We start from the raw sequence: 23,061 nt of genomic DNA, 5'->3' as shown, positions 1-23,061 counted from the left end.
CTGATGTTTGAGAGGGGGGTAGGGGTAACGAAATGTCAAGAACTTTCTGTTACCATTTCATGGAATAAACAGGCATGGAACAGTGTAGAGGATGACTAACTGCATGTGATGGATGGAACTGAGGATGACTACCTGTATGCCATGGATGGAACTGAGGATGACTACCTGCATGTGATGGATGGGACTATGGATGACTACCTGTATACCAAGGATGGGACTGAGGATGACTACCTGTATGCCTTGGATGGGACTGAGGATGACTATCTGCATGCCACAGATGGAACTGAGGATGACTACCTGCATGTGATAGATGGGACTGAGGATTACTACATGTATGCCATGGATGGGACTGAAGATGACTACTTCTCTGCCATGGATGAACTGAGGATGACTACCACTATGTCATGGATTGAACTGAGGATAGCTACTGGTATGCCTTGGATGGGACTGAGCATAACTAACTGTATGCCTTGGATTGGACTGAGGATGACTACTTGTACACCATGGATGAACTGAGGATAACTACCTGTATACCTTGGATGGGACTAAGAATAACTACCTGTTTGCCATGGATGGGACTGAGAATGACTACCTGTATACCTAGGATGGGACTAAAGATGACTATCTGTATGATATGGATGTGAGTAAGGATGACTACCTGTATGATATGGATGGGACTGAGGATGACTTCCTGTATGCCATGGATGGAACTGAGGATAACTACTTGCATGTGATAGATGGGACTGAGGACAACTACCTGTATGCCATGGATGGGACTGAGGATGACTACTTCTATGCCATGGATGAACTGAGGATGACTACCAATATGCCATAGAATGGACTGAGAATGACTACCTGTATGACATGGATGAACTGAGGATAGCTACTGGTATGCCTTGGATTGGACTGAGGATGACTGCCTGTATTCCTTGGATGGGACTGAGGATGACTACCTGCATGCCATGGATATAACTGAGGATGACTACCTGCATGTGATAGATGGGACTAAGGATTACCACCTGGATGCCATGGATGGAACAAAGGATGACTACCAGTATGCCATGGATGGAACTGAGGATGACTACCTGTATGTCTTGGTTGGGACTGAGGATGAATACGTGTATGCTACTGATGAAGCTGAGAATGATTACCTGCATGCTGAAGTCATTGGTGACAAACGAGAATAAATTGTAGTTTTAAAGTGTTTCACACTTATGCATGATGGACTAGATGACTGTTAAGATTTAAAAGATGGAAATATTGATTACTCACTCCAGTAGAATTGATGAGTAATAGTGACATGCATAAATTTAAGTGAGTGATGTCCAAAAACCTGTCACTATTAATATGGTCACCTGTTGTATGGATACATTTCATTTTTGGTACTACATGTACATGATTAGAACTGAAGTGAAAGTACTTTTATGTTTGAATATTTTAGGTACTTGCCATGAATTTTACATTTTCATGGAATATACTTCCACCACCTATAAGTGAGCTACCTTATGTAGATGTTAAAATACATAATCATCAATACCATTGAATCATGATTTCACTTAATATTCTTCATAACAATAATCTATGACATAACGAAACTCAGAACATATAACAAATCTTATATCTTAGGATTTTCTTTGTCTATTTTTTTAGCACTTCGTTTGTACAGTTTTAGATGAAACAATTAATCATATACACTGAACTGCATTTTGTCCTATGTGAATCATTTTTATGCAGTTATTTGTATTGTATCTATAGCAACGTGCTGCTCCTTTATTTTTATTTCTTTCAGATTGAGATGTCAATATAGCAATTTTTAATTTGCAGGTATAATAATCAAATAATTTTTTGGGAAAAAGATATGCTTGGTGTTGGTAAGAGAGCTGCATGTGATTTAAATATAAATCAGTGACACATAGGCCACTCCTTTATGGTCAAATATGTGCATGTGACTTAAGTATATTAGCGACTTATCTACAAATATACAGGGTATGCATGGGCTTTACATATACGATTGATATAAAGAAAAAGATACAGATTTTCATCTTAGTTACAAGATGCATCACCTGAAAATGTCTGACTTAAAACTTATTACTCCTTTAGATGGACCCAAAGATCAAGCATGTATACCAGGTGTCGGCAATCTATTTTACATAGTGTGCCACTTTTTTCCAGATTAATTACAAAATGAATGAGCACATCCCACCAGTAAGAGAGTAACACTGTTAAAATCAAGATTTTTCACTGCCCTTCATGTGCCACACAAAACCTCTTGACATGGCACCTTGTATACAGACCAGAAAGTGTTTTCCATCATACTTCAAGAACTTACCTGAGAAGCCAAGTTTTCTTTATGTTTAGTAGAAATAATCCCTGCCAAAATTATTTCAAGTACTGTCGAAACAATTCCCAGAACCAGAGCAATGTTTCTGGGTATCGGCAACATCACATGAAGAACGATCACGAGGTAAAATACTGCAGGTAAATCGTCATATGGAGTCCTATTTGGATTCACAAGAAAAAATACTGTGATGATGGCTAAAATGTTGATCCATATTACCACTCCTAGAACAAGTGATGCATGGTAAAATATCCTCTGAATTATCACCAAAGGGAATAAGGCGGTTGTCGTGACAAGTCCAACACACAACACAAAAAACGGAGTATATGGATACAATCCTTGAAAAACCTAGAAAAGAAAAAAAAAATGATTTAATTCTTCAAACATTTTATATTTCATGAATTATTTGTTAAAACTAGAATTATTCCAAATATATTTTTTAAACATACAAAGATTAAGCGTGATGCAAGGTAGGTTGTTGGTCTAAAAAATTAACAAAAACAATCAACACATAAAAGCTTAAATTTATTTATCTACAAAGTTGTATATTATTAAATTAATTTCTTTATTTGATCAAAATTTAAATATTATTTATGTTTCTCTCTCTTTTTTTGTGTCAGTCTATCTTACATTAACCTTTTTCTCAACAGTATTATAATTGTGGCTAATAGACGCATCAGTACAGGATACCTGTGCTAAGTACTAATAAAATACTATAACAATAAAGTACAAATAAAATACTATAACAATACTGTACTGGATGAAAACTGTATTTTCTTTTACTTTACTTGAGCACAATATTGTGATATCTACAACTAAAAGTATTTTATGGTGAGAAAAATTTCACGATGTTGTGTAGTGTTAGGTCAGGCACAATGAATTGAATAAACAGAATAAAGTTACCATGGTCAAGTTTCATATCACCAATCAATGTGGAGGGAAAATGGAAAACAATTTTTGCCAGATGTCATGGACAGTTGACAAGATAAAGATTTGGGAGTCAGTGACAATGTTAGGAAAGGGGTCGTGACCTAACTAAAATGCTGGGTCAATATTTAGTTACTGTGTTGGCCTATAGGGCCCGATCCTTAAAAGTAATGGTCTGCCATATTCTGTACCTAAAGGAAGTGAGTGTTGGTATGGCTTAACACAGTAACCCTTGGTGATGAGTTTATGTGGCAGGAAGTAGTAGCCTACTGCTGAGCTCTGTAGCGACAAGGTCATGTATGATACACTAAAGTGGTGGTATTATAGAAAGGTAGACAGATGTAGCTCTACAATGATACCAAATAATCTGGAAGTTCTAGTTGCACTACAAAATACAGAGGGAAAAAACCACATTTTTTGGACCCGTTTTTTTTCACCCAAAATTCACCCGTGGTCAGAATCTGATTTTGTGTCTGGATTTTAGCCTTTCTGGTCTCAGATCTAAGGCAGACCGGTATGAACTGCAAACAGACAGATGAATCTTTGCAAAAAGTAGGATAAGATGGTCTTGATACAAAAATAATGGGTCCGTTAAGCAAAAAAAAAAGAACTCCAACTTTTACCCTTCTGCTCATGTGCGAGCCAAATAGCCAATGAAAAACAATATTTCTAACACAACTAGGCATTATGTTATTGGAAAATCACATGGAAATTGATTTATTAGGATTTATTCAGAAATAGCTTTCAAAATGTGTTTCCTACCTGAATTTCAGGCAAAAACAACAAAAACCTCCAAGGGTTAATGTGTTAATGGGTGCATTTTTATGACATCACCAAATCTGAATATTCCTTGCATATTTAATCACTTGTGCATCGACATTGCACATAAATTACAAATATAGCCATTCCTTAACGATTTGTAAAACAATTAAAAAATCCTTGTTATGGTATATTTTGTAACGATATATAAAGACAGAGAGGAGGTGAGCCGGTTCTCTGAAAATAATGTTCACATGCTAGCATGGAGGTGGAAAGGAATTTTTTCTTCAGTGGTATTTACTGTAAGGATCTACTATGATTATATTTGGTTATTGATTTTATACCACTGAGTTCCCCGGCCCCAAATTCAACAGGTCAACTAGACAAGTCAAAAAGAGGTGAACAGGTGAAAGAAGTCAAAATCATCAATTGCATATTTGACAAGTCAGGAGTTGGTTGACTGATCAGCATTTAGAGTCACATCCTCAAATTAATGATTATTTAGTTGTGAGGCAATTTGGACACTAGGGCAACTCTCTGGGCAAGGTACTTTCCTGTATATAGTGTGTAGCTAATGTGTTACAATTGTCTTAAATAAACAACCAACCAGACAATGAATTCTGTTCACAACAAAAATTGTCCTTTCACGTACCTTTTTTTCAACAACATGTATTATCAGTGTGGCAACACAGATGCATAGGGTTATGACCAATAAAATTATGACCAGAGGCCGTTTCATCTGCATACAGTATCTCTGGTACATTGATTCAATCTGCAGCGTTTTGAAAAATGACTGAAAGACAAGAGTAAAATCCATATGACCAAAATCTTCTGACTAATTGATGAGAAATATCTTTTAAAAATTAATTGCAAAGAATTGGCTTTATTTCTATTTAAAGCAAATAAAAGCATATTTTAAAACAAATGTTAACTTGAATTCTGCGTCTGTTAAGCATATACCTGCACCTCCCTGTTTTGACTTACACCCCAAAGTCTGAGCTGCTTTCAAAGCATGGGAATAATGAACAAGAGGTCCAAGCTGGCCCAAGATTGTTCACCTGTTTGACATCTAACTTGAAACCAAAAAATACCATGGCAATTTACCAAGAAATCTGGATTAGTATCATGCTTTCTGACAATGAAATATTTTTTCTATTTTGGTAGTAATGACAGCTATATTGAATCGCAGATTGGCATCATTTGTGTAAACTTCAAAGACCTTATGTGATGATGCAGTCTGTCAAATTGAGTCAACATTTCTAATGGTGGCCATATTGGATGGTCAATCAGCATTATATTTTTTAAAATGTAGCTGCAAGGTCTTTGTACCAGGATGCTCTGTTCTGATATTTTTTAAAAAAAATTATTTATTTAGTAGACAAAGAAAGACCTTTATGCTAGAATGCATTTTGTCAAATTGTGCTAGCAGTTCTAAATAAAGGTAATTTAAATTTGTTTCTATTTTTAGCAATGATAGCCATATTTGTAGTTGAATGGCATCATCTGTATAAAAAAAATTAAATCATATTTACAGTACAACTGATGACTTATCAGCATCATATGTACATCACAATTGATGACTTGTCATCAACATATGTACAGCATACTTGATAGCTTATCAGCATCATATGTACAGCATACTTGATGGCTTATCAGCATCATATGTACAGCACAATTGATGACTTGTCATCATCAAATGTACAGCATACTTGATGGGTTATCAGCATCATATTACAGCACAATTGATGACTTATCAGCATCATATGCACAACATACTTGATTTATCAGCATCATATGTACAGCATACTTGATGACTTATTAGCATAATTTGTACAGCATACTTTATGATTTATTAGCAACATATGTACAGCATACTTGATGACTTATCAGCATCATATGTACAGCATACTTGATGACTTATTAGCATCATATGTACAGTATACTTGATGGCTTATCAGCATCATATGTACAGCATACTTAATTACTTATTAACATTTTTACAGCATACTTGATGATTTATCAGCACCATATGGTTAACATACTTGATATATTATCAGCATCATTTGTACAGCATATCTGATGGATTATCAGCATAATCTGCACAGAATGTACATGGGCTTCATGCTGGAAGCTTGATGCCATGTTAGGTTCAAATGGGTCAAGTAGTGTTAAAATTGTTGCTTAAAGGTATTATTTGTTTAGTAATGGTAGCCATCTTGGATGGCAGATCAGTATCATTTTGCAGATATTTGAAAGTCCTAAATGCCAGAATAATTTTTGTCAATTTTGATTGAAATTCTTCTGGGCAGGTTTTGAGGAGTCATTTTATTGGTTTTATTATTTTTAGAAACAATAAGTATACTTGATGACTTATCAGCATCATATGTACAGCATACTTAATGACTTGCTATCATCATGTGATAAGTACAGCATACTTGATGACTTATTAGCATCACTTGTACAGTATATTTGATGATGTATCATCATTTGTACAACATACTTGATGGCTTGTCAGCATTATGCGCATAGCATACTTAATGATTTGTCAACATTATTTGTACAGCATACTTGATGACTTATCAGCATTTGTACAGCATACTTGATGATTTATCAGCATCATTTATACAGTATACTTGATGACCTATCAGCATTTGTACAGCATAATTGACGACTTATCAGCATTTGTACAGCATACTTAATAGCTTGTCAGCATTTGTACAGCATACTTGACTTATCAGTATCATTTGTACAGCATACTTAATTAATTATCAGCATTTGTACAGCATAATTAATGGCTTGTCAGCATTTGTACAGCATACTTAATGGCATGTCAGCATTTGTACAGCATATTTAATGGCTTGTCAGCATTTGCACAGCATACTTGATTACTTAGCCTCATTTGTACAGCATACTTAATTACTTATCAGCATTTGTACAGCATACTTAATGGCATGTCAGCATTTGTACAGCATACTTAATGGCTTGTCAGCATTTGTACAGTATACTTGATAACTTAGCATCATTTGTACAGCATACTTAATGGCTTGTCAGCATTTGTACAGCATACTTAATGGCTTGTCAGCATTTGTACAGCATACTTAATGGCTTGTCAGCATTTGTACAGCATACTTAATTACTTATCAGCATTTGTACAGCATACTTAATGGCTTGTCAGCATTTGTGCAGCATACTTTATGACTTATCAGCATTGCATATTCAGAACTTTCACATGCATACTGCAGCATGCTGTCTGCCATATCAGCTTCAAATTGGTCAAGTGACTTTCAAGTTTTAGTTGAAAATGGCAAATGTTGATGGTTCACACAAAGTACAGTGCACAAGACATGATGGAAGCTGGCCTATGCTGTAAGCTCAATTGTAAGCTCAATTGACTAGAGGAGCTCAAATGGCATCCTAGAAATTCAATTTCTCTGCTAAATGGCACCTGCTGCATAATTCATATTGGACCAAAGCTAGAAGAGAAATTAATATTATCTGAAACCATTTTTACTTCACTATTGTCATCACAAATGCATTTGGTTGTGCTTCATGACATGTCCTCATAAGATTTATTTGTGAAACATGTAATTTGCTACTGGAGACATTTAACAAATCCACAACATCTGAAAAGCTAATAAAAAAGATAATTAAATAAAAAAAAAAACATTTCATTGCCAAAAATTTATAATCAGGTCATCCACATATGCACATAAATATGCATATTAAACTTCATCTCCAAGGACAAGCATTTTCTCTGTAACTATGCATAAAAATGTCAAAGTTCAAGAAGTTCAAATGCTTTAAAAGACTGGAAAATTGTTCTAATGATATGAAAATCGATGAACACATTTTTTCTTAAAATATATAAAACTACTTTACTTTACTAACAAAATGGCTACTGTAAAGTTTTCTTATAATACCACAGATGGCTTTAATTTGGCTTAGGTAATTTGACTGCAGCAGGATTAGCAGAAGTTTCCTGTACACTTCCTTCAAGATATTAAATATGGCAGCTTATTTAACAGTTTTGTTCTAGAATAAATAATGCTGACATACGATTTCACTTTTTATAATAGTGAAATTTCAAACAAGAGGCCCAAGTGTGTCTACATTGCTTATCTGCAGCTCAAAGTCAACAAACACAATTGACCAAGTAATTTTATTTAAATGGCATTTTCTCCTGAATGCCAAGGAAACCAATCAGTTGCCACAGAAATCATCAAAAGCACAATTTTGGTGAGAAAGAGAACTAAAAAAAATCCTTACAAAACTATCAAAATTAGCCCAGTAAATTTTTCTGTTTGCAGAAATCACAAATATATTTTCCATTTGGTCACTATGATCTATGAAGTTGTGTGGAAGTCACCAAAAACACAACTTTAGTACAAACTGCAGCAAAGAAACACTTGTACAACATAGGGTCAGAACCTGCTCAGTAGTTTTGGAGATGCTGAAAATAACTGGTTGCCTGGAAGGCAATGAAAAACAAAAAACAGTAGTAGAGTATGTCTGAAGAATATTCCAACAGAGTTTGATCAACTAGCTCAGTGATTTTAGAAACATCAACAATATATTTTCTACCTGGTTGCTATGGAAGCCTTAGTTTTGCCAGGGAAATCACTGAAAACACAACATTTTCATAGAACACAGCCTTCAGAACTTATCCCTATCAAGTTTGCTTAAAAGTTTTAGTTAAAAACTTCTTTTTAATTAATTGCTAACAGATTTTATCTTTGACACTGAAAATGCTTCATATTAACACAGACTTTTACCTCTGATAAAATCCTATGTACATGTATGTAAATCGATGTACCCGGTATATACACTGTATGTATGCATGTATGTATAGGGTTTAATGGTACATCAGCAAAAGCTTGGTTATATAGTACTAAAAAAAAATTACCATATGTACTCACTTATGAGTTCAACTGCAAACAATACAGACCATACTCTGAGAATTCATAATGTACTGGTAGATCTGGGTCAATGTTGTTGGTTCTGCTGATTAATCCTGGCAAAATGCACAGACCCAGATCTGGCACTGCATTAGGTGACAACAGATCTGGGTCTCTGCAGTTTGCAGTTGGACTCAACTTAGAAGTGAGTATGAACTGTAGGTAGTTAAAATATTAAAAAAGATTCTTCTTTAAAACAGTCCTCAAAGAGAAACATCTTTTTGACTAAAAACAAAAATTTATTCACATAACATAAAACAAAAGATCAAGATATTGTAAAAATTGATATTAAAGAGATATATAAAGTACTTTTGAAATTATGAGCAATTTCTGTCATGATATACAAAATATGGATATGGTGAAATAATCTATATTTCATTTCGTGTATTTCCTGTATTTCAGAAATATACTATTACAGAGGGAAGACATTAGAGATTTGTGTCATTCAGATTCTGGTGTGCTGAAGATGGACAAAACATAGTAAAAATACCTGTTCTTTGTTCCAAATCACGATGGCTAAAATAGTGCATGGGCAATGTATCTATGTAATTAGATGTCATATCTGGCTCTCTCTCATTATACCACAGTATTTGGGGTCCATAAATGAAATCAGTATTATGTACAAAACCATGATACAGCGATTATGATTAAAAATTGATTACATGTGCAGTTGTTGGAATGTATGGGATGGAGCAGAGTCAGATGATCATTTTAGTTTGTACTCTGTGTGTGTGTGTGTGTGTGATTAGGATTTTTAACATAGCTTTAACAATTTTTCAGTCATATTGCTATGATGTCTGCAGTGTGGCAGTTTATAATGATGTCTAACATTGGGGCATCATGCTGCAGACATGTAACATGATGTCCCACCCAGTCACATTATCCTGACACCAGGCTAACCAGTCCTAACACTAACCTCTTAATGGTGAGTGCCTAGCGAATCAGCTGTTAGTACCATTTTTGTAAGTCTTTGGTATGACTTGGCCAGGGTTCGAACCCACAACCTCCTGCTTCTGAGACGGAATTGCTCTAACCACTTAGCCACTAGAGTGGTCCTTTTAGTTTATGTAAATTATATATACTTTTCCACTTTATTGTATTTGTGGATTTAATTTTGTCAAATAATAAGTTTTGGAAAGGAAAATAAAGACATACTGATAAACTTCATGTTGTTTTAAAGTAGAATGGTCTAATTTTTGGTCACAAGGTCCACATCATTGCTTTTGATCTATCCAGAATGGTGATATAATAATGAAAATGGGTGAACTGTATTAGGACAGAAATAATTAGTATAATGTCTAATTATTTTATACATGTTTTATTACTGATCTTTGCACAAATATTCCTGGACCTTTTGGCTGCCACAAACCAAAAATTAAAATACTCTAGTAGAAACTATGCATGTTAGTGTGTGTATGTGTGATGTGGATTTTTAATGTAGCTTTATCAATTTTAGTCATATCGCTATGATGTCTGCAGTGGGACAGTTTATAGTTATACCTAGCACTGGGGAATCATGCTGCAGACGTGTAGTATCATGCCCCACCCAGTCACATTATCCCTGATACCAGGTCAACCAGCCTTAACACTAACTTTTTAATGCTGAGTGCCAAGTGAGGCAGCTGCTAGTACCATTTTTATAAGCCTTTGGTATGACTTGGGCAGGGTTTGAACCACAATCAAGGTGGATGCTCTAACTACTTAGGCCACTGGAGCAGTCATATAAACTAGACTTCTTCTGTACAGAAACCATATAACTCTTTCCATAGTCCATAAGTTTAATTATAAAAGAAAACATCATTTTTTTACAAACCACAAGCCAGAGTATAATCAGCAATTACAAAGGTCACTTCTGCTTTTAAGAAACACCAGCAGCCAATGTAAACATTATCATGCAGAAAATATTTTCCAACTAATTTGATCTTGGCTCTTTTTGCAATTAAAGACATTTTTTGCAACTTTTTATCTTACATCAGAACTTTAAAACATTTTGTAATTTAAATTAAAACATTTAATTCACACTTTAAAGCCTGTATTGTGTTGACATATTGTGAAACCATCTGCCTACCTACTTTAGCCTACCTACAATCTACCTACTAAACTACTGTGAAATGGTATACATGAAATAAAACAATAAAAAGAACATTATTTTCTATCACATCAAAATAGAGGTACTATAATGTGATTAACAATGTTTTTGTCTTACTTTGTTTTTAAAATGAGTATTCTTGAAATTAGCATGGAAACTTTTATCCTTGCCCTTCACCCCCACCCCCACCCCAAAGCCAGATTTTTTTTTTTTTACTGGGTGAAGGTCCAAGCTTTGATTTACCTTGGAGTGAGAGCCAACAGTACATATAGTTCATAAATCAATAATTACATTAGGCAATGCATGTAAAACCACACATAAAAGTCATGCAGGTGAATGCCATCCACCTAATTCCTATACTCATTCACATGTACAATACAGTTAACCACCTGATAGTAACAATAATATCATGCATAACCTAAAGGGAAAAATAGGAAAGTTCACCATTAATATAACATATTGATTCCTACTTCCATCTACATTGGTCAGAAAGGGCCATCTGAGTGGGCCAAGATATGTGTTCCATATATACTCGCTTATAAGAAGAGTCCAACTACAAACTGCACAAACCCAGATCTGCCATAGCATAATGTGCCAGCAGATGTGTGTCTGCACTTTGTTAGGAGTAATCAGTAGAACAAACAACACCAACCATGATCTACAGGCACTTTATGCTATGGCAGAACAGGATCTTTGTTGTTTGCAGTTTGGCTTGACTTTTAAGTGAGTATATATGGTAGGTTTGGCATGGATGAAATGATGTAAGCATAAACATAGATACTTAACCCATGTTAGTAAAGCATAAAATGTAGGTCACATAGATTTTCTTTTAGTTTTAAGGGTGAACTGAAATAGAATTGCCTCAAATTATGAAGTTTAATGATTGGAAACAGCACTCACTAAATTAACTTGAACACAAAATCTGAACAAATTAATTAAGTCACTGAACTGATTTGTAAAATATAGATAACAGAGACCTCTTTTAACAAAACATACATAGAATTTGTAAAGATGCTGTTAACCAAGTTTTCATGACTCTAGGTTTAAATATAAGTCACAATGACCTAATACTAAAATGAGAGAAGCTCATCACCAAGTTTCATGAATCTGTATAGGACAGTATGTACGTAGCATGACAAAAACCTAAGAAGTCATGAGCGGAATACATAAACTAAACCTAAAGTATTAAAATATGAAATATAGGACATAGTGTCATGAATCTTGTATAACAGTTTGTATGCTGGGTGTTAAAAACCTGTTTAGTTTTGAGACACCAGAAACATAACCAAATCTGATAACTGTGAAATATATGTCATAGTGACATTTTTTTCATGGTAAGAATGTAGTTCTAATAAAGATTCATACAAACAAGTAGTTTAATGGTTCTAATATGAACAGAGCATGGTAAATAAACTTTAAACACAATATTTAACCAAAGTCAGTAAAGCATGAAATATAGGTTAGAGTGCCTTACTTCTGCAATGAGGGCTTAGTACTCATCAAGGCGCATCCACTCACAGTTTCACGAATCTAGGTATACCAGTATAAATGATGGGTGCAACAAACCTACTTGGTCATGAACAAAATCAAAATATTAAGCAAAGCCAGTAAAATATGAAATGTAGGTCACAGTGATCTTCCTTTGTGGTAAATGTATGGTACTAACAGAGATGAATGCAATCATATAGTTTACTGATTTTACCTTGAACAAAACTTGAGAAATAAACTTAAACCCTATCATTTAACCAAGATAACTAGAGCATGAAATATAGGTCACAGTGAGATACTATTATTGTGATAAGTTTAGGGAGATGCATTCTTCCAGAAAATTTCATGATTCCAAGTAAAACAGTATTTATAAAGTGTGCAAAAACCTGTTTTATATGCAAAAATTTAACCAAGAAAGAACAAAGTTAGTTCCCCTCAACAGTACCACCCCCCCCCCCATTCTTTGGGGGTAGGTAGGTGAGATGAAACCCACCCAAACCTAAGAAAAGACATTGGTTGACATTCGGTGAGGGTGTACATACATATGTGTTTATATGAGTGGATAATGACCCTGATGCTAGAGAAATTTCAATAACTTATATCTTCTTCATATAGGTAACCTAAAAGCATTCACAAAATCATGTGTTCCATGGAATGTGAACAGTATTGTACAATGTGAACAGTAATTGTACAATGTGAACAGTATTTGTACAATGTGAACAGTATTTGTACAATGTGAACAGTATTTGTACAATGTGAACAGTGATTATACAATGTGAACAGTAACTGTACAATTTGAACTGTGACTGTACCATGTGAAAAGTAATTATATAATGTGGACAGTAAGTTGTACGATGTGAACAGTGATTGTACAATGTGAACAGTATTTATACAATGCAAATAGTAATTGTATAATGTGAACAGCAATTGTACTATGTGAACAGTGATTATACAATGTGAACAGTGATTGTACAATGTGAACAGGATGTGTACAATGTGAACAGTAATTGTACAATGTGAACAGTGATTATATAATGTGAGCAGTATTTGTACCATGTGAACAGTAATTGTACAATGTGAACAGTAACTGTACCAAGTGAACAGTGATTGTACAATGCAAACAGTATTTGTACCATGTAAACAGTAATTGTACCAAGTGAACAGTAATTGTACTATGTGAACAGTAAATGTACAATGTAGTTTACTGTTTATGTACATATAAGAATCTCATTACATACCTGGTTATATACTTTAGACTTACCAAGTGAATATGGCAACTGATATAAACTATATTTGTAATTCACAACTTTTAAAAAATTTGTGACAAAAAAACCATGAAAACTGATACCCAACTCTCACCATTTTCAGGTGATACAGTAAAGGAATTCACCATAGTTAGTTGAAGGATGCTTCAAGATATTTGCTGGGACAGAATCATGAGTACCTAATACTAATGAGATGCTAATTACATAATGAATTTCAACGAAATTGTACTCACTTTTATTTTAGTTACTGAATATTCCTCACTTGTCACTGATCCAGTGATGCTCTGTTTTGGTTTATCTTTGTCATCATCATTATTATTATTATTATTAAGAAAAGTCCGTTTATTTTTTGAATGCATGGGTGCTAATGCTGAGGAGGAAGATCCAGAATTGCTAGAAGTCTTGGTTGTTTTCCGTTGTATGTATATATGTCCATTACAGTTTCTTTCACCATGAGGTTTGTTCATTTTATGTTCCGATAAATCACTGTTACAGTCATTTCTGACCCCACCATCCACGTATGCATCATCAACATGCTCGCATATTTCCCCATGATGATCATATATGACTCCATTATGCTCATGTATGGGTCCATCAAGCCCGTTTGAAAGCTCAAAGTAACCATTCACGTTGAGAACATCATCTGTGCTAATCATCACATCTATGCTGTTGCAGCGAGCAAGTCTTGGTTTTTCATCGATGTCCCCCATCTCCAATAAGATGCTTCAAGTCAAATCTGAAATGTTCAAAATATTTGGTGTATTCTAAATTCTGCCTTTTTCACTTGCCCTCGTAAAATATGAAGGCTACATTGCTTACATAGTATGTAAACATCTTTGCTTACTTTATTGCCTGTAAATGAACACATATGTAGTACATCTGTTTTAGCAAATTTACATGTCTAGTTGCATTATCAATTTTCTCATTATGTGCATAGAAAACAACATTTGGTTGATCCAAAAGATATATTAATTTGTCAAATACATGTACTTATAATTCGAGTCAAACTTCAAACAACAAAGATCCTCATTTGCTGCAGACCAAGGTATATACTGTTTTGTTCTACTGATTACTCCTAACAAACTGCACAGACCCAGATCTGCCAGCACATAATGTGCTGAAAGATATGGATCAGCGCATAATGTGCCGAAAGATCTGGATCAGTGCAATTTGTAGCTGGACTGGACTTAGCACTAAGTTTATGCACAACAAAACAATACTGAATTGTACGAGAAATGATTTAATACATGCATTGTAAGAAATAAATTAGGATACATGAGTATATGCATTTGTCTCTCTCTATCACCCACTCTTTCCCTTTCTCTCAAACATGCCATTATTCAATATTACAAATGTTCTGCAATATCAAACTCATAATTAAAATAACATTAATACATAATTTAAATGTTTTTAAAATATTTGGCTCTCTCTGTGGGGGGCTACTCATGGACTAGAATCTGAATGTAAAAGAATGATTCCCAATCAGGGCTAGGCTGATACCAGCATTAAAGTATATTCTGGGCTGACCCCAGCTCAAGTAAAATTGGTGCTAGGCTAATCCCAGCTTAATGTAAAAGACTGATTCCCAATCAGTGCTAGGCTGATCCCAGCATTACAGTGTATTCTGGGCTGATCCCAGCTCAATGTAAAAGACTGATTCCCAATTGGTGCTAGATTGATCCCAGCATTATAATGTATTCTGGACTGATCCCAGCTCAAGTTGAATTGGTGTTAGGCTGATTCCAGCAATCGAGTATATTCTGGGCTGATTCCATCTTCAAGTAAATCTATGCTTGGCTGATCTCATCATTATTGTTTATTGTGGGCTGATCCCAGCTCAAGGACATTTGGTGCTAGGCTGATCCCAGCATTACATTGTAATCTGGGCTGATCCCAGCTTCTGTGGACTGTGCTAGGCTGATCCCAGCTCAAGTAAAATCTGTGCTAGGTTGATCTCAGCTTAAGTGGACTATGTGCTAGGCTGATCCAAGCTTGCTAATGTATTCTGGGCTGATCCCATCTTAACTAAATCTATGCTAGGCTGATCCCCACATAAGAGTGTATTCTGAGTTGATCCCAGATTTGTGGAATAGAACTAGGCTGATTCCAGCATGAAGAAAATATTCTAATATTTTTTTCTATTTAAAACAGTTAAAGAAATGTATTTAATAATAATAATAATAATAATAATAATAATAACAACAACAACAACAACAACAATAATAATAATAATAATAATAATAATAATAATAATAATAATAATAATAATGCTTTATTTATAGAGGGTGACTCATTAGACAAGGACTATTCTCCCTTGAGGCTCTATAAGGAGAGTATAACAATGCACATTATATGAAGATAGCAATAATTACTGTTTATTTTAACATGTTTAGTATTAAAATACTAAATTTCATTATCTATTAGAAGGCATACATGCTCATGATATCTCTTGTTAAATACTCTAATATTCCAGCAGATTTTACATTTAGTGGAAGTTTGTTCCACAGAACTATACCAGAGTATTGGAGGCTCTTTTTAAATTGTTCTGTTTTTGGTTTTGGTGCTAGAAGGTTTCCTTGTGATATTGATCTCAGCTGGTATCTTGTTGAAAAAGGCCTGAATAAGTCCTGAAGATACTCTGGTGCAGTTCCATGTAGATATTTATATAAAAGAACTGTCTTGTGAAAATCTATCTTGTCATATACTGAGAACCATTTGAGTTCTGTAAATAATGCTTTTGAAGGTTGATCAACAGATGCATCTAAAATTACGTGTGCTGCTCGTTTCTGAAGTTTATAAATTCTGTCAAGCTCAGATTTAGCACAGTTTCCCTATACATTTGATCAATATTCCATTGTTGGAAGAATATATGACTTGTAGTATAGATTTTGAGTTTCCATAGGTAAATATTTCTTGATTCTGCTGAGTAGGGCAATTTTGGATGACACTGTTTCAAAAAGCTTATCAATATGGTCATTCCATAATAAATTATTATCTACAGCCACACCTACAAGCTTTTCATGTCTGACATTTTCTAATGGATGATTATTTTTTGTAAGAGATAGCTTTGGGTTCCCTGACTTGTGTAGCTTTTGTGATGTCCCCAAAATCATACATTTTGTTTTACCTTCATTAATTCTCATCCTATTGTTTTGTGCCCAGTTTTGGACTCTAATAAGGTCTGAATTTAATCTCATTTGGATAACTTCAGTATCAGAACTAGATGTACACAAGGTTGCATCATCAACTTACAAATCTGTATTTTTTTTATTCATTACTTAATGGTAGATCATTGATAGATATAAGGAAGAGAAGAGGGCCCAAATCTGAGCCTTGAGGGACTCCTGAATGAAATGTATGAGTCTGAGAGCTAATATTGCCACTGCTTACTTGTTGAGACCTTTGGTTTAGGTATGATCTAAACCAGTTTAAAGATGGATTGTCGAACCTGTAACAGTTCAACTTTTGCAGCGGAATTTCATGATCAACAAGATCAAAGGCTTTCTTGAAGTCAAGGAAAACAATCCCAGTCATAAGTCCATTATCCATTTCCTTCAGCCAAAGATCAATTAATTTGGTAAATTCTGTTTGGCATGAGTGGTACTTTCTAAATCCTGATTGCGCTTTATGAAATAGAGAGTATGTTTCAAAAAATATGTAGACCTGAATGGCTACATGCTTTTCATATAATTCTGACAATACAGGTAGAATTGATATTGGTCTGTAATTCCCTGGATCCTCATTTTCTCCTTTCTTAAATAGGTGTAACCTTTGCACATTTCAATGTTTCTGGAAAATTACCACTCATTATACTTAGGTTAATGATATGCGTTAGTGACTTTGTAATTACTGGTGCATCAATTTTAAGAATTCATGGACCAATCCCATCCAATCCAGAGGATTTATTAATATTCACCTAAATTAGCATATCAAAAACATCAGCTTCACTAACATTAGCTTTTGAAAAATAATTATCATCAGGAATTTTAACTCTTATAAATAACAGAAGAGCATCAAGTTCAATTGGGCTGTTAGTCTAGTTCTAGATACTGTTACTGGAGAAGCTTATGAAGAAATTGTTGAACATTTCCACAATGTCTTGTACAGATGTTGCTATATCAACATTTTGCTTAAGTCTAGGGGGAAGACAACTGTTTCTGGGTGGGTTCAGCTCTTTTAGATGCTTCCACAATGTCTTGGTACTCTTACTTTCATCAATAGCCTGTTTATAGTAGTTCTCTTTTGCCTTATCTATCAGGTGCTTAGTTTTATTCCTCCACTTTCTATAGCTTTTCATGTCTTTTTTCTTGTGGAAATTATCTCTTAGATGCCTAGCTTCATTGATCTCAGGGGCAATCCACTTGGGTGTAATTTGGTGTTTAACCCTTTTTTGTTTGACCTTTATGTTATTAGTATAGCTTATGAGTAACAGATTGGGGAAAAAATGTCAAATTGAATTTGATATTAAAAAATATCAAATGAGAACCCCCAAAAGGATGCAAGTTTAAAATGTGAAAATCCATTAAGAAGGACTGGTGTCCAAAGCACATGATACTAAATGTATGTACACAAGTGTTCCTGATCAGAAAGGAGTCAGTTGGGGTGAACTCTGATTTAGCACATATAATTAGTCCTCCATTTGTGGCTGCTCAGATGCAAAACAAATGATGAGAAAGTTTTGCTCATCATAGCCCATGCGTGCCAGGAGCTTCAAGTATGACAGAAAAAAGTTCCCTACTAAATGGCCGGCCCATGGAATCCACAAATAAAGAAGCATTTGCACCATGGCCACCAGCCAGAGCACCTTGCTGCCACTGACTCAAATACTGCTCCATACAGGACATGGGGCACAACCAAGACTTCCAAAAGAATGAAATCTTGACACCAGCACAAAATGGGTCCATTTTTTTTAAAGATGACAAGGTCAGTAAAAATATAGATTTGTCTGTTGGAAATGTCAGATCTCAAATCATAATGATCAAACTGTGAATTCAAAACAAATGCAACCAGACACGTGCACTGCAGCAACAAATCCACCTCTGGTGAAAATACTCCCTCACTTAACATAGCCAACAACTGCACCGCCATCCAGTATGTAATAGGAAATCTGGGCTTACTATCTGAAATGTTGTTCCTTTTTGTCCCACGAATTATACACTGCAGCTGTCAGATTCCTGGAAAGGGATACTATGCCCAGCCTGTAGGTAATGGAATAAAATCCCTGCATCGTACAGCTTAATTGTAGAATACTGCAGCTGCACCCTGGTGTTACAGTATGTGATGAAATAAATCAAAACATCTTCTGAAAGTTATACATGATATAGACATGTCGTACAAACTAAATCCTATTATAATATGAAGCAAAAGATGTATGGCAAAAGAAACATTGGCAAGTTAAGAGAGGTACAGCATTCAGCTTTTAAATGGCTTACATATAAATAGCAGCCAACTGTAAAATTAACATGCAGGTTTGGGGAATGGCCAACATGTGAATTAGTTTGATTAAACGGCATTGTTTCTGTTGCTATATACTGTACAGACATTTAGAAAGTTTGGTATTGTTGCAGCCTTATAAAGTATATAGAAGTTTTTGTATAATAAGTGTATACATTTTGTTTGCACTTATTTTCAGGATGCACTTATTCATAATGAAATCTCAGTGAGTGCTATACTATCTTAATAGTTCAATATAACATCTGATCTTGCAGCAAGTATCATAATTAAATGCATCACAAAACTGTATAACTATTTCAACATTTCAGTATAACACCAGATTATGCAGCAAGTTACATAATGAAATGTGTCACAAAACTATTTCAACATTTCAGTATGACACCAGATTATGCAGCAAGTTACATAACAAAATGTGTCACAAAACTATTTCAACATTTCAGTCTGACACCAGACTTTGCAGGAAGTTATGTAATGAAATGTGTCACAAAACTATTTCAACATTTCAGTCTGACACCAGATTTTGCAGGAAGTTACATAATGAAATGCGTCACAAAACTTTTTCACCATTTCAGTATGACACCAGATTATGCAGCAAGTTACATAACAAAATGTGTCACAAAACTATTTCAACATTTCAGTCTGACACCAGACTTTGCAGGAAGTTATGTAATGAAATGTGTCACAAAACTATTTCAACATTTCAGTATGACACCAGATTTTGCAGCAAGTTACATAATGAAATGTGTCACAAAACTATTTCAACATTTCAGTATGACACCAAATTATGCAGCAAGTTACATAACAAAATGTGTCACAAAACTATTTCAACATTTCAGTCTGACACCAGACTTTGCAGGAAGTTATGTAATGAAATGTGTCACAAAACTATTTCAACATTTCAGTCTGACACCAGATTTTGCAGGAAGTTACATAATGAAATGAGTCACAAAACTTTTTCACCATTTCAGTATGACACCAGATTATGCAGCAAGTTACATAATGAAATGTGTCAAAAAACTATTTCAATAGTTCAATATAACACCTGATCTTGCAGCAAGTATCATAATAAAATGAATCACAAAACTGTATAACTATTCAATAGTTCAGCATAACACCAGATTATGCAGCAAGTTACGTAATGAAATGTGTCACAAAACTATTTCAACAATATTTAAGTATGACACCAGATTTTGCAGGAAGTTACATAATGAAATCTGTCACAAAACTATTTCACCATTTCAGTATGACACCAGATTATGCAGCAAGTTACGTCAACAAAATGTGTCACAAAACTATTTCAAATGTCAGTATGACACCAGATTATGCAGCATGTAATGAAATGTGTCACAAAACTATTTCAACATTTCAGTCTGACACCAGATTTTGCATGAAGTTATGTAATGAAATGTGTCACAAAACTATTTCAACATTTAAGTATGACACCAGATTTTGCATCAAGTTACATAATGAAATGTGTCACAAAACTGTTTCAACATTTCAGTCTGACACCAGATTTTTCAGGAAAAGTTACTTAATGAAATGTGTCACAAAACTATTTCAGCATGTCACTATGACACCAGACTATGCAGGAAGTTATGTAATGAAATGTGTCACAAAACTATTTCAACATTTCGGTATGACACCAGATTATGCAGCAAGTTACATAACAAAATGTGTCACAAAACTATTTCAACATTTCAGTCTGACACCAGATTTTGCATGAAGTTATGTAATGAAATTTGTCACAAAACTATTTCAACATTTCAGTATGACGCCAGATTTTGCAGCACATTACATAATATCCAAGGAAGGAAAGAGAGCAAGAAGACATAAAATGACTATTGCATGTGAAATGATTGAGCATTAACACTTTCAAAAATTGATATTTTAAACAGCTAAGAAACTTTAAAGAATATAAAACCAAAGAAATCATTTTTTTGTATTTTCAGAATGACTCTTACTCAGATCACATTGGTGTTTCACAAATGACAGTCTGCACAGCTGTTTTATGGCAGGTTCTTAAATTGTTAAAAAAATTCTAAAAAGGTACTATATACTTTCCATTGACTATATTAATATATTTAATAGGACTTTTAACGCAAATAATAAAATTGCTTACAATTACTTTTTTATTATATAATTTGTGATTGATGACTGGCAACAACGTTTTACATCCACTCTTAGCCAGAGTTCATGGTACTGAAATACATTGAGATAAAAAGTGATGTAAATATCAGAATGTAATAATCCTATCAAAGTACTTAGATACACCCAGTAAAAGTGACATATTAATGTCATAATGTAATGATCCTATCAAAGTACTAAGATACACCCAGGTAAAAAGTGACATAATGATGTCAGAATGTAATGATACCATCATAGTACTAAGATACACACAGGTACAAAGTGACATTAATATCAGAATTTAATGATCCTTTCAAAAGTACTATGATACACCCAGGTAAAAAGAGACATATTAATGTCATAATGTAATGATCCTATATCATGGCACTAAGATATACCCAGGTAAAAAGCGACATATTAATGTCATAACGTAATGATCCTGTCATAGCACTAAGATACACCCAGGTAAAAAGAGACATATTAATGTCGTAACATAATGATCCTGTCATTGCACATCACATCATGGCATTAAGATACATGGCATTAAGATACATCAACGAAAGAGTGACATATTAATGTCAGAAATGATCACATTATGGCATTAAGATACATGGCATCAAGATATGTGACACTAAGATACATCAACAAAAGAGTGACATATTAATGTCAGAATGTTATGATCACATCATGGCACTAAGATACATGGCATTAAGATATGTGACACTAAGATACATCAATGAAAGAGTGGCATATTAATGTCAGAACTTATCACATCATGGCACTAAGATACATGGCATTAAGATATGTGGCACTAAGATACACCAAGGAAAGAGTGACATATTAATGTCAGAAATGATCACATCATGGCACTAAGATACATGGCATTAATATATGTGACACTAAGATACACCAAGGAAAGAGTGACATATTAACGTCAGAAATTATCCCATCATGGCACTAAACTACTTGTCATGAAGATACACCATGGAAAGAGTGAGATATTAATATCAGAATATAATGATCACATCATGGCACCAAGATACACCAAGGAAACAGTGAGATATTAATATCAGAATATAATAATCACATCATGGCACTAAGATACACCAAGGAAAGAGTGAGATATTAATATCAGAATATAATAATCACATCATGGCACTAAAATACATCAAAAGTGAGATATGAATGTCGAAATGTAATTATCATATCATTTCAAGGTGTATAGTAAGAGATGATTTTACAAAAGAACACTACCTAAAAATACATGGTAAGCAGATTAGCCATCCAATGAATAATCCAATGAATGTAAGAAAAGCAAGCTTTACACCTTAACTTTTGCTTTTCTAACAAAATACACTAACTTTTGCTTGAAAATATATGAAGAATGAAAACATTTCTTCTTTTTATTTTCCAGTCTGCACAGCATGTATACACTGCAATCTTACAGATAATTGTTATTGTGGATATATTGCCATTTTTCAGCACATGATAAGATATACATGGTGGCCAGTATGTGTTGTGGATGAAGAACACAGGACACCACGAAAACTCCAAGATGAACCACCAACCCACATGGAAGCTACAGGCAGGCTTTCTTGCATACCCATGATAGCTAAGCCTGAATCTCAAACACATGTAGAGAGAGGTGTGATGTCAATAATC

The 23,061-nt window shown here is 34.3% G+C and overlaps 1 protein-coding gene across 16 annotated transcripts in view; it reads right to left on the bottom strand.

The window, feature by feature from the left end:
• The window catches only part of LOC149780504 (adenylate cyclase type 2-like), a 263,000-nt gene that overhangs the window by 131,933 nt on the left and 108,006 nt on the right, over positions 1-23,061 (bottom strand). For 15 of the 16 annotated variants that reach the window (XM_089937491.1, XM_089937486.1, XM_089937489.1 and 12 more), the window contains 3 exons: positions 14,055-14,557; positions 4,677-4,817; positions 2,330-2,686 (listed from right to left, as the gene is read on the bottom strand). In XM_089937491.1, coding sequence (XP_089793617.1) covers positions 2,330-2,686; positions 4,677-4,817; positions 14,055-14,531 — 975 coding nt within the window. In that variant the 5' untranslated portion in view covers positions 14,532-14,557. Of the gene's footprint in view, positions 1-2,329; positions 2,687-4,676; positions 4,818-14,054; positions 14,558-18,938; positions 19,092-23,061 lie in introns of those variants that run through there. The other variant, XM_089937498.1, reaches the window with a different exon arrangement.

This window comes from Sinohyriopsis cumingii, chromosome 16 (genome assembly GCF_028554795.1).
Source record: "Sinohyriopsis cumingii isolate HCF-2022 chromosome 16, ASM2855479v2, whole genome shotgun sequence".
Taxonomy (NCBI): Eukaryota; Metazoa; Mollusca; class Bivalvia; order Unionida; family Unionidae; genus Sinohyriopsis; species Sinohyriopsis cumingii.
The sequence above is the reverse complement of the archived record's forward strand: the minus strand, read 5'-3'. Positions and strand labels throughout refer to the sequence as shown.